General features: G+C 37.4%; 2 protein-coding genes across 2 annotated transcripts; both read right to left on the bottom strand.

The window, feature by feature from the left end:
• Positions 1-4,594: 4,594 nt before the first annotated feature.
• On the bottom strand, positions 4,595-5,065 carry LOC126282302 (antho-RFamide neuropeptides-like). The gene has a single exon (XM_049981956.1). It carries the CDS (start codon positions 5,063-5,065, stop codon positions 4,595-4,597), a length of 471 nt encoding a protein of 156 aa, XP_049837913.1.
• A 15-nt stretch (positions 5,066-5,080) lies between these two features.
• Positions 5,081-5,623, bottom strand: LOC126282301 (antho-RFamide neuropeptides-like). Its single transcript, XM_049981955.1, has one exon. It carries the CDS (start codon positions 5,621-5,623, stop codon positions 5,081-5,083), a length of 543 nt encoding a protein of 180 aa, XP_049837912.1.
• Between the last annotated feature and the right edge of the window lie 7,914 nt (positions 5,624-13,537).

The raw sequence follows: 13,537 nt of genomic DNA, 5'->3' as shown, positions 1-13,537 counted from the left end.
CAGCAGAGTCAGTCGAAGTTTTGAAGAATATTGGTAGGTTGGTCATCACAGAACAGACCCACTGTAGTCCAAGTAGAGATTATGCTATTGGTGGGCCACCAGAGGTGCAGACCCACTGCAGTCCTTGTAGAAATAATGATATTGGTGAGTCATCAGAGATGTAGACCCACTGTAGTCCTTGTAGAGTGGGCTAGCAGCCAACTGTTGCGACTGTGCAGGTGCACAATCACCATCGAAGAGTCTTGTGGACAATATAGCAAGTCCATAAACCACCACTTGTCCACTTACAATTTTTTGTTTGAAATGTCCTTAGAATGAGCAATGCTGTTAACCAGTCACTTGCTGAATTATTAACACACATGCAAACACTATCAGTCCCTACTTCTCACATATTGTCCATATACTATGACCAACAGAAATGTGTGCAGTGATATGTAACTTACAAGTTACTTAATTTGTTAAACTGGTGTCATTTACAATTTTATAACATAAGAATACAATAACAAAGGTACAAAATACATCATTAAAGAACATAACAGTATAAATAACATTTGTAGTAATACAGGCTTTACAAGAGAATAGAAATAAACATGTGCACCAGTGTTACAAAAATTATGACATAAGTACATACATGAAGATCAGAATAACTTTTGAAACATCAACTTCACATATGAGCAACAAAACAGAACATATAAATAATGACTAAACATCTTTACAAAGTAAATAACATGTTATCAGAAAAATTCTACAACGTAACTCTCATCAGATAAACACATAAAGACAGGAAGAACATAAATACACAAGGGTACACAAACACATAGTGGGATAACACGAAACAAAAGGACAGGGTTTGTTTTCAGGGTAACATTTGGTACTGCAGTCAAACCCAAAACTATATTCCATAGATCGTCCCTCTTATTTCAACATTTTCTCCAGCCCAAAAAAATCCTATCCAAGCATGATTTCTGTATTCTGTTCACATTCTCTTTCAAAAATAGTTTTTCTCCACTGTACACTACTTTTTTGGCCAAACCATATTCTTATAGCTTCTCAATGCTTTTCTTGCAATTCATCATAGTTAGTTTCTTATATAGTCTACCCCCTCTTAAGCTAACTTAAACTTATTGAGCTCAGATGCTAAACTAAGGGACGACGCAATGCAGCAGCACAAAACAATTAACACAAACAGCTATTGACAAAAAAAATACAAATTGGCAAAAAAAGGCAGAAATATAGGACTTAGCAAAGCAAATGCAACATTACATCTAATATGAAGAAATTAACAGCAACAAGAAAAATAAATCAGTAGTAAAACTGGCTTAACAGAGTAATACAAAGTGAAATTCAGTGACACTATGCCTGGTAAACAGCAGCAACAAATAAAATAACTTATATCTAAACATGACAAAGCTCAAGCAGAAAAAATATTATCAGTAAAGACAACAATGCAGAAAAGGGAAATGTCTATTCACATATTATTATCTATGTCATGAAAGTGGTGCACCACAAAACTAATTCTAAAAAAGATATTACCAAGTAGTTGAAAAGAAAATTAAGTATGCAGTAACTGTTATTAATCCCTTCTTATTGTTCTTTCCTTTCCAAGTGCTCCTTTTTCCAAGAACGTGGATCATAAAATGATTATTTAATAGATCTGTTGACAGAAAGTGTTCACACTAGCAAATGCATTTAATATTATTTTTATAAAACCAATGCTGAAACACAGCTGGAAACCAGGTATCAAATGAAATAAGCAACTATGAAAAGCACAGCAGAAAAATATCATTCAATAGTCATGTGACATTTCATAAGTTAGTACAAATTCTCTTAACTCTCTTAGAAAGACGCTTGTCATCATCAGGTATGCAGATGTAAGAAACTATCTTTCCAAGTAATGAGCGTGTCGTTTTTGCGATGCTTTCTACAAAGGAATGTCAATAGCGAGGATAATGGCCTCTTCTTATTTCACCTAATGGCTTCCTTTTGTCAGGTGGCTGTCGCGCAGCTGGGTGCCCACGACGCATTACGTGCAGGTGGTCACTTAACTGTCTTACCGAAATATTTACGACAACAGTTTCTGCTACAGTGGCAGTCTCATATAATAAATTTCACAGGTCAAGAATTTGCGTTACACATCTGCTCTCATAGTATCACAATGGTTCCGAAAAAATATGAACATTTCACAAAGTACAGACAAAATACAATTTCATAAGTGTCAAGTTATCCAACCGTGTAATTACGTAAACATCTGTCACTGATGTAGTAAAATAAATATTTGTCTCTCTCAGTTAAATGATCAGATAGCTGTGTAATTCTGTGTTAGAGAAATATGGTACCGATGTGTAAAATTGTATAAGCAAATACCATTTAGCTAACGCTCCTTGTGCTTGCCAAACACATGATACACGAAGTAAGCGTGTACCCCCCTGAGGATTAATGTAATTATATCCTCAGGTGTTACAGATTACAGGAATGGAATGAAACGTATCACGGAAAACCTTTGTATCATTGTACTTAAAACATCTTTAAAAATAAATGTGTAAGTACAAAATTAATCACTGAAATACGTGTACTGTAGCGCTAAACTGTGCGCCTTGTTGTAAAATAATCTCTGTGGAAGTGTCGTAGTTATCGTCCGCCGAAGCTAAGTTCTGCAGAAGTCAATGTACTTAACTCATGATAAACAAAAGAGAAATGCTTTGCATATAGATATCGTAGTTACTATGCTTATTGCCATGATGAAGTAAGTACTGTACTGTAACGTATTGTTGTGCTACAGAAAAGGCTGTCTCATTGTAGCTATACCACAAAGTTACTACTAAAACAGGTTTTCCTTTCCAGAAGAATTCAGAAAAACTGTGCAGATATAAAACAGATACAACGCAAAAGCACAATGTAAATTGTGTCACACATTAGTAGCGTCGTTATATAATAGTGTAGCTGTCAAAGAAACCAAATGGTAAGTCATCTCTAATCTCACACAAAGTACTTTAAATCCAGGATGTGTTATCAAGTAAACCAAAATGTTGCATTAAAATCTCATTTGCAGTATATGTTCTAAGTATCTGAGCCTTATAGTCGTTACGTAATCGTGCAACTAACAAGCAAGAATGTACACACACAGTAACACTGTGTCATCTGTTCACTATAACAATGCACTCGTAAATACTGTCTAAATATGTTCCCTAGGTTCTAGACTGGATAGTTAATTTTAAAACATTGTTGCATGTTAACAGTTTCTATGTGTGACAAAGCATACTAGTAACGTTAAGTGAAAACTTTTATGGCAAAGACACAGCTAAAAAGCATATTATCTTTCAATAAACGGTTTTACATGTGAAATGTAGTACAATCCTTTACTATTCACAGTGCTCAGAGTTAACTTGAACGCAATTATCATGCGGTATACGTCGGTAAAGAATACTGAAATTTTTCTCGAGGTTAGCGTGTATGTTATTTTTCTCTGAGCCAGCCGGCACGCGCGGCTGCCTGCGGTGCGAGTCATTGTCTGTCTCTTTGTTGGCGCGCGCCGTTATTGGGATTTGGAGACCTAACTTCTACAAATTCACCTTGTCGAGAGGGACCTGCTCTGTTTGAATCCCGCCAGTTCTACTGCAATTCAGGGCTGTCGTTAAGATCATATCATCTGTCGTCATGTCGGTAGATTCCATAGTTTCTTTCTTGTCGGTCACGTGGTCGAGAATTACTCCCTGAATCGTAACTGCGCGCTGGACCGTTGTGTCTTAAGTTATTCTGTCTCCCTTGATAATAATTATTTTGATTTCCATATTGTATGTTTCTCTGATTGTCTCTGTGATAGTCATTACCGTGGAGAGGTGATTTTTCCCTGTAATTATTACTACTCTGCCAACGGTTGTCATATGGTTGGTGTCTGTTTTGGTCACGATTTACGTTGTATGAATAGCGTTGACGTGTATTATTTCTGTCATCGCGGAATTGTGACAGCTGTGACCTGTAATTGTTGTGATCCTCTTTTCGCTTACCGCGATTGTCAGTGTCAATTTCAAGTTCTTGTAACAGTCCCTGAAAAGCTTTAATGTCGTCTTTGCATCGTCCTGCTAAAATAATCTGTCGAAAATGTACAGGTAATTTGATTAAGCAAATGCGGATGAGTTCTGAGGGGCTGTATAGGTTTGAAAGATACTGATTCTTATGTACCATGTCTTCGAAACATCTAACAAGACTGGAAAATTCTGCTTGTTCGAAATGCTTCATCATTATGATGCTATGACTATGAGAAAAACGCAAATATGGGAAAAACACAAATATGGGAGAAACGCAAATATGGGAGAAATGCAAATATTGGTAAAACGCAAATATGGGAAAAACACAAATATGGGAGAAACACAAATATGGGAGAAACGCAAATATGGGAGAAAAGCAATTATGGGAGAAACGCAATTATGGGAGAAACACAATTATGAGAAAAACGCAATTATGGGAAAACGCAATTATGGAAAAAACGCAATTATGGGAAACATGCAAATATGTGGAAAACGCAAATATGGGGAAAACGCAAATATGGGGAAAATGCAAATTACGTTTTCCACTTATTTGCGTTCTTCCCATATTTTCATTCTTCCCATATTTGCGTTTTTCCCGTATTTGCCTTCTTCCCAAACTTGCCTTCTTCCCATACTTGCCTTCTTCCCATAGTTGCCTTCTTCCCATCTTTGCCTTCTTCCCCTACTTGCCTTCTTCCCATACTTGCCTTCTTCCCATACTTGCCTTCTTCCCATACTTGCCTTCTTCCCATACTTTCCTTCTTCCCATACTTGCCTTCTTCCCCTACTTGCCTTCTTCCCATACTTGCCTTCATCCCATAGTTGCCTTCTTCCCACACTTGCCTTCTTCCCATATTTGCTTCTTCCCATATTTTCCTTCTTCTCATACTTGGCTTCTTCCCATACTTGCCTTCTTCCCAAACTTGCCTTCTTCCCATACTTGCCTTCTTCCCATACTTGCCTTCTTCCCATACTTGCCTTCTTCCCATTATTGCCTTCTTCCCATACTTGCCTTCTTCCCATACTTGCCTTCTTCCCATACTTGCCTTCTTCCCCTACTTGCCTTCTTCCCATACTTGCCTTCTTCCCATACTTGCCTTCTTCCCATACTTGCCTTCTTCCCATACTTGCCTTCTTCCCATACCTGCCTTCTTCCCATACTTGCCTTCTTCCCCTACTTGCCTTCTTCCCATATTTGCCTTCTTCCCATACTTGCCTTCTTCCCGTATTTGCTTCTTCCCATATTGTCCTTCTTCCCATACTTGCCTTCTTCCCATACTTGCCTTCTTCCCAAACTTGCCTTCTTCCCATACTTGCCTTCTTCCCATACTTGCCTTCTTCCCATACTTGCCTTCTTCCCATACTTGCCTTCTTCCCATACTTGCCTTCTTCCCATATTTGCCTTCTTCCATATTTGCCTTTTTCCCATATTTGCCTTCTTCCCATATTTGCCTTCTTCCCATATTTGCCTTCTTCCCATACTTGCTTCTTCCCATATTTTCCTTCTTCCCATATTTGCCTTCTTCCCATACTTGCCTTCTTCCCAAACTTGCCTTCTTCCCATACTTGCCTTCTTCCCATATTTGCCTTCTTCCCATATTTGCCTTCTTCCCATATTTGCCTTCTTCCCATTTTTGCCTTCTTCCTGCATCTTTGCCATTCCTGCATCTTTGCCATTCCTTTGTCTTTGCCATTCCTTCATCTTTGCCATTCCTGTGTCTTAGCCATTCCTGTGTGTTTCCAATACCTGCGACTTTCCATACTTGTCTTTTTCCCATATTTGCGCCTGTCCCGTAATTGCGTGTTTAGCATTACTCATGAACTCATCCTACTGATTCCTTCTTCTAGTCATGTGCCTTAAAATTCCCATATTTGCGTGTTTCCCATATTTGCGTTTTTATCATATTTGCGTTTTTGACATTACTCATGAACACAACCTACCAACTGTTTCCTTCTTCTAGCCTTGTTGTACCACAAAATTCTTTTTTCCCACATTTGAGTTTCTCCCACATTTGCGTTTTTCCACATTTGTGCTTTTCCCATATTTGCTGTTTTCCCATATTTGCTGTTTTCCCATATATTTCCCATATTTGCTGTTTTCCCATACATTTCCCGTTTATGCTGTATTCCCATTTTTGCTGTTTTCCCATTTTTGTTTTTTTCCCATCTTTGCGTTTTTCTCTTAATTGCGTCTCTCTCAAACATGTGTCTTTGCCATACCTGCGTCTTTGCAGTTCCTGCGTCTCTGCCATTCCCGCGTCTCTGCCATTCATGCGTCTTTGCCATTCCTGCGTCTTTCTTATGCCAGCGTATTTCCATCCTTGTCTTTTTCCCATATGTGTGTCTGTCCCATAATTGCGTGTTTCATGAACTTATCCTACCGATTCCTTCGTCTAGTCATGTTGTGCCACAAAATACAGTTTTCCCATACTTGCGTTTTTCCCATACTTGCGTTTTTCCCATACTTGCGTTTTCCCCATACTTGCGCTTTTCCCATACTTGTGTTTTTCCCATACTTGCATTTTTCACATACTTGCGTTTTTCACATACTTGCGTTTTTCAAATACTTGCGTTTTTCACATACTTGCGTTTTTCACATACTTGCAGCATTCCCATACTTGCGTCTTTGCCGTAGTTGCATCTTTGCCGTATTTGCGTCCCTGCAACAGTTGCGTCTCTGTAACAGTTGCGTCTCTTCAAAAGTTGCATCTCTGCAACAGTTGTGTCTCTGCCGTAGTTGTGCCTCTGCCGTACTTGCGCCTCTGCCATACTTCCGCCTCTGCCATACTTGCACCTCTGCCGTACTTGCGCCTCTGCCGTGCTATACTTGTGCCTCTGCCATGCCTACTTGCGCGTCTGCCATGCCTACTTGCAACTCTGCCGTGCCGTACTTGAGCCTCTGCCGTGCCGTACTTGTGCCTCTGCCATGCCGTATTTGCGTCTCTGTCGTGCCGTACTTGCGTCTCTGCCGTGCCGTACTTGCGTCTCTGCCGTACTTGCGTCTCTGGCATACTTGCGTCTCTGCCGTACTTGCGTCTATGCCATACTTGCGTCTATGCCATACTTTCGTCTACGCCATACTTGCGTCTATGCCATACTTGTGTCTTTGCCATACTTGTGTCTTTGCCATACTTGCATCTTTGCCATACTTGCGTGTTTGCCATACCTGCACCTGTCACGTATTTGCTGCTGTACCATATTTGCGTTTTTCACATTACTCAAAAACTCATCCGACTAACCGATTCCTCCTTCTAGTCATTTTGTGGCACAACAAGACTAGAAGAAGGAATCGGTTGGTAGGAAGAGTTCATGAGTAACATGAAAAATACAAATATTGGACAGGAGCAAATATGGGACAGGTGCAAGTATGGGAAAGACGCAAGTATGGCAAAGACACAAGTATGGTAAAGACGCAAGTATGGCAAAGACACAAGTATGGCAATGACGCAAGTATGGGAAAGATGCAGGTATGGCAAAGACACAGGAATGGCAAAGACGCAGCAATGGCAAAGACACAGGAAGAAACAGAAATGGAAAGAAGGCAAATATGGGAAGAAGGAAAATATGGAAAGAAGGCAAATATGGAAAGATGACAAATATGGAAAGATGGCAAATATGGAAAGATGGCAAGTATAGGAAGATGGCAAATATGGGAAGAATGCAAGTATGGGAAGAATGCAAATATGGGAAGAACGCAAATATGGGAAGAACACAAATATGGGAAGATGGCAAATATGGGAAGATGGCAAATATGGGAAGAACGCAAATGTGGGAAGAAAGCAAACATGGGAAGAATGCAAATATGGGAAGAACGCAAATATGGGAAGAATGCAAATATGGGAAGAACGCAAATATGGAAAGAACGCAAATATGGGAAGAACGCAAATATGGGAAGAACGCAAATTTGGGAAGATGGCAAATATGGAAAGAACGCAAATATGGAAAGAAGGCAAATATGGGACAGACACAATTATAGCAAAGGCAAGTATGCAAAGACGCAAGTACATCAAAGACGCAAGTACATCAAAGACGCAAGTACATCAAAGAAACAAGAATGCAAAGACGCATGAATAGGAAAGACGCAAGTATACAAAGACGCAAGTATAGCGAAGACGCAAGTATGGCACAGATGCAAGTATGGCAGAGATGCAAGTATGGCACAGACGCAAGTATGGTGGAGAGACAACTATGCCAAAGACGCAACTGTTGCAAAGACGAAACTATGGCAAAAATGCATGTATGGGAAAGATGCAAGTATGGCAAAAACGCAAGTTTGTCAAAGACGCAACTATGACAAAGATGCAAATATGGCAAAGATGCAAATATGGCAAAGACGCAAATGTAGCAAAGACGCAACTGTTGCAAAGATGAAACTATGGCAAAGTCATAACTATGGCAAAGACGCAACAGTTGCGAAGACGGAACTATGGCAAAAACACAACGATGACAATGATGCATGTATGGGAAAGATGCAAGTATGGGAATGCTGCAAGTATGGGAAAGACACAAGTATGGGAAAGCCACAAGTATGTGAAAAACGCAAGTAAGTGAAAAATGCAAATATGTGAAAAATGCAACTACAGGAAAAACGTAAATATGGGAAAACCCAAATATGGGACACATGCAAATATGGGAAAAACGCAAATATGGGACAAACGCAAATATGGGAAAAACCCAAATATGGGAAAACCACAAATATGGGAAAAACTCAAATATGGGAAAAACCCAAATATGGAAAGAACCCAAATATGGTAAAAACCCAAATATGGGAAAAACGCAAATATGTAAGAAACGAATATATTGGAAAGTCGCTAATATGGGAAAAACGCAAATGTGCGAAAAACGCAAATGTGCAAAAAGGCAAATATGTGATAAACGCAAATATACAAATAACGCAAATATGCGAAAAACGCAAATATGGGAAAAACGCAAATATGTGAAAAACGCAAATATGGGAAAAACGCAAATAAGGGAAAAACTCAAATATGGGAAAAATGCAAATATGGGAAAAACGCAAATATGGGAAAAGCACAAATCTGGGAAAAAACGCAAATATGGGAAAAACGCAAATATGCGACAGTTGCAAATACGGGGAAATCGCAAATATATGGCAATCGCAAATATGGGACAATCGCAAATTTTGGAAACACGCAAATATGAGAAAAACGCAAATATGGAACAACGCAAATATGGAAAAAGGCAAAAATGGGAAAAACGCAAATATGGGAAAAATGCAAATATGGGAAAAACGCAAATATGGCAGAAAAGAATTTTTGGCACAACTTGAGTAGAGGAATGAATCAGTTCATAGGATGGGTACATGTGTAATACAAAAAAAAACCAATATGGGAAAAACGCAAATATATGAAAACTGGTAATTTGGGAAAATCGAAAATATGGGAAAATCAAAAAAATGGGAAAGTCGAAAACATAGGAAAATCGAAAATATGGGAAAATAGAAAATATGGGAAAATCGAAAATATGGGTGAATCAAAATATGGGTAAATCGCAAATATGGATAAATCGCAAATATGGGCAAATTGCATATATGGGCAAATCACATATATGGGCAAAACGCCAATACAGGAAAGACGCAAATATGGGAAAAACGAAAATATGGAAAAAAAACGATAATATGGGAAAAACGAAAATATGGGTATAACGAATATATGGGAATAGCGAAAATATTGGAATAACGAAAATATGGGTATAACGAAAATATGGGAATAACGAAAATATAGGAATAACAAAACTATATGAATAACGAAAATATTGGAATAACGAAAATAAGGCAAAAATGCAAGTATAGAAAAAATTGAAATATGGGAAAACGCAAATATGGGAAAAACGCAAAAGAGCAAAACACGCTAATGTGTGAAAAACGAAATATGCGAAAAACGCGAATATGGGAAAACCACAAAATTAGAAGAGAATTTTTGGCACAAATAGAGTTGAAGAGCGAATCAGTTAATACGATGGGTTCATGTGCAATGCAAAAAAAGCCAATATTAGAAAAACTGCAAATATGGGAAAAACGCAAACATGTGAAAAACGCACACATGGGAAAAATGCATATATGGGAAAATAGCACATATGGGAAAATCGCAAGTATGGGACAAACACAATATGGGACAAACGCAAATATCGGACAAACGCAAATATGGAAAAGATGCAAATATGGGAAAATCGAAAATATGGAAAAACCGAAAATATGGGAATAACCCAAATTTGGGAATAACCCAAATATGAGAAAAAACGCAAATATGGAAAAAAACGCAAATATGGGAAAAAACGCAAATATGGGAAAAACGCAAATATGGGAAAAACGCAAATATGGTAAAAACGGAAATTTGAGAAAATGGCAAATATGAAAATAACGCAAATAGGGGAAAACGCGAATAGGGGAAAAATGCAAATAGGGGAAGAACGCAAATATGGGAAAAATGCAAATATGGGAAAGACGCAAATGTGGGAGGAGAGAATTTTTCGCACAACTTGAGTAGAGGAATGAATCGGTTGATAGGATGGGTTCATGTGTAATACGAACAAAACCAATATGGGAAAAACGCAACTATTGGGAAAATGCAAATATGGGAAAAATGCAGATATGTGAAAACTGCCAATATGGGAAAATCGAAAACATGGGAAAATCGAAAATATGGGAAAATCGAAAATGTGGGAAAATCGAAAATATGGGAAATCGAAAATATGGGAAAATCGAAAATATGGGTGAATCGCAAATAGGGGTAAATCGCAAATATGGGTAAATCGCAAATATGTATAAATCGAAAATATGGCTAAATCGCAAATATGGGTAAATCGCAAATATCGGTAAATCGCAAATATGGGTAAATCACAAATATGAGCAAATCTCATATATGAGCAAATCGCATATATGGGCAAAACGCCAATACGGGAAAGACGCAAATATGGGAAAAACGAAAATATGGATAAAACGAAAATATGGGGAAAACGAAAATATGGGGAAAACTAAAATGTGGGAATAACGGAAATATGGGAATAACGGAAGTATGGGAGAAACGAAAATATGGGAACAACGAAAATATGGGAATAACGAAATATGTGAATAACGAAAATATAGGAATAACGGAAATAAGGCGAAAATGCAAACATAGAATGAGATATGGGAAAAACGCAAATATGGGAAAAACGCAAATGAGCGAAACACGCAAATGTGTGAAAAACGAAATATGCGAAAAATGCGAATATGGAAAAATCCGCATATATAGGAGAAGAGAATTTTTAGCACAAATTGAGTTGAAGAACGAATCGGTTAATATGATGGGTTCATGTGTAAAGCAAAAAAAAGCAAATATCAAAAAAACAGCAAATATGGGGAAAACGCACATATGAGAAAAACGCACATATGGGAAAAACGCATTTATTGGAGAAACGCAGATATGGGAAAAACACACATATGGGAAAATCGCACATATGGGAAAATCGCAAATATGGGACAAACACAATATGGGACAAATGCAAATAGCGGACAAACGCAAATATGGAAAAGATGCATATATAAGAAAATCGAAAATATGGAAATATCGAAAATATGGGAATAACCCAAATTAGGGAATAACCAAAATTAGGGAATTACCCAAATATGGGAAAAAACGCAAATATGGAAAAAACGCAAATATGAGAAAAACGCAAATATGGGGAAAACGCAAATATGGGAAAATCGCAAATATGGGAAAAACGCAAATAGGGGAAAAATGCAAACAGGGGAAAAACAGAAATAGGAGAAAAACGCAGATATGGGGAAAACGCAAACATGGGAAAAACGCAAATATAGAAAAAACGCAAATATGGGAAAAACCCAAATATGGAAAAAACCCAAATATGGGAAAAACCCAAACATGGGAAAAACGCAAATATGTAAGATACGAATATATTAGAATGTCGCTAATATGGGAAAAACGCAAATGTGCGAAAAACGCAAATGTGCGAAAAACGCAAATATGTGATAAACGCAAATATACAAATAATGCAAATATGCGAAAAACGCAAATATGGGAAAAACGCAATATATGTGAAAATGCAAGTATGGGAAAAACGCAAATAAGGGAAAAACACAAATATAGGAAAAATGCAAATATGGGAAAAACGCAAATATGGGAAAAACGCAAATATGCAACAGTTGCAAATACGGGGCAATCGCAAATATATGGCAATTGCAAATATATGGCAATCGCAATTATGGAACAATCGCAAACTTTGGAAACACGCAAATATGAGAAAAACGCAAATATGGAAAAACGCAAATATGGAAACAGGCAAAAATGGGAAAAACGCAAGTATGGGAAAAATGCAAATATGGCAGAGGAGAATTTTTGGCACAACTTGAGTAGAGGAATGAATCGGTTCATAGAATGGGTTCATGTGTAATACAAAAAAAAGCCAATATGGGAAAAACGCAAATATAAGAAAACTGGTAATATGGGAAAATCGAAAATATGGGAAAATCGAAAAAATGGGAAAATCGAAAATATAGGAAAATCGAAAATATGGGAAAATAGAAAATATGGGAAAATCGAAAATATGGGTGAATCAAAATATGGGTAAATCGCAAATATGGGTAAATCGCAAATATTAGTAAATCGCAAATATGGAAAAATCGCAAATATGGGTAAATCGCAAACATGGCTAAATCGCAAATATGGGCAAATTACATATATGGGCAAATCACATATATGGGCAAAACGCCAATTCAGGAAAGACGCAAATATGGGAAAAAACGAAAATATGGAAAAAACGATAATATGGGATAAATGAAAATATGGGAAAAACGAAAATATGGGTGTAACGAATATATGGGAATAGCGAAAATATGAGAATAACGGAAATATGGGTATAACAAAAATATGGGAATAACGAAAATATGGAAATAACGAAAATATATGAATACCGAAAATAAGGCAAAAATGCAAATATAGAAAAAATTGAAATATGGGAAAAACGCAAATATGGGAAAAACGCAAATGAGCAAAACACGCTAATATGTGAAAAACGAAAAATGCGAAAAACGCGAATATGGGAAAACCACAAAAATAGAAGAAGAGGATTTTTGGCACAAATTGAGTTGAAGAACGAATCAGTTAATACGATGGGTTCATGTGTAATGCAAAAAATAGCAAATATTAGAAAAACTGCAAAAATGGGAAAAACGCACACATGAGAAAAACGCACATAGGGGAAAAACGCGTATATGGGAAAAACGCACATATGGGAAAATCGCACATATGGGAAAGTCGCAAATATGGGACAAACACAATATGGGACAAACGCAAATATCGGACAAACGCAAATATGGAAAAGATGCAAATATGGGAAAATCGAAAATATGGGAATAACCCAAATTTGGGAATAACTCAAATATGAGAAAAAACACAATTATGGAAAAAACGCAAGTATGGGAAAAACGCAAATATGGGAAAACACAAATTTGTGAAAATGGCAAATATGGGAATAACGCAAATAGGGTAAAACGC

The sequence above is a fragment of the Schistocerca gregaria genome, chromosome 7 (assembly GCF_023897955.1).
Source record: "Schistocerca gregaria isolate iqSchGreg1 chromosome 7, iqSchGreg1.2, whole genome shotgun sequence".
NCBI lineage: Eukaryota > Metazoa > Arthropoda > Insecta > Orthoptera > Acrididae > Schistocerca > Schistocerca gregaria.
The sequence above is the reverse complement of the archived record's forward strand: the minus strand, read 5'-3'. Positions and strand labels throughout refer to the sequence as shown.

What these genes read in the sequence shown, in the direction of transcription:
- LOC126282302 (XM_049981956.1), bottom strand. Translation starts at nt 5,065, where the DNA reads ATGGGAAGAAGGCAAGTATGGGAAGAAGGCAAGTATGGGAAGAAGGCA.
- LOC126282301 (XM_049981955.1), bottom strand. Translation starts at nt 5,623, where the DNA reads ATGGGAAGAAGGCAAATATGGGAAGAAGGCAAGTATGGGAAGAAGGCA.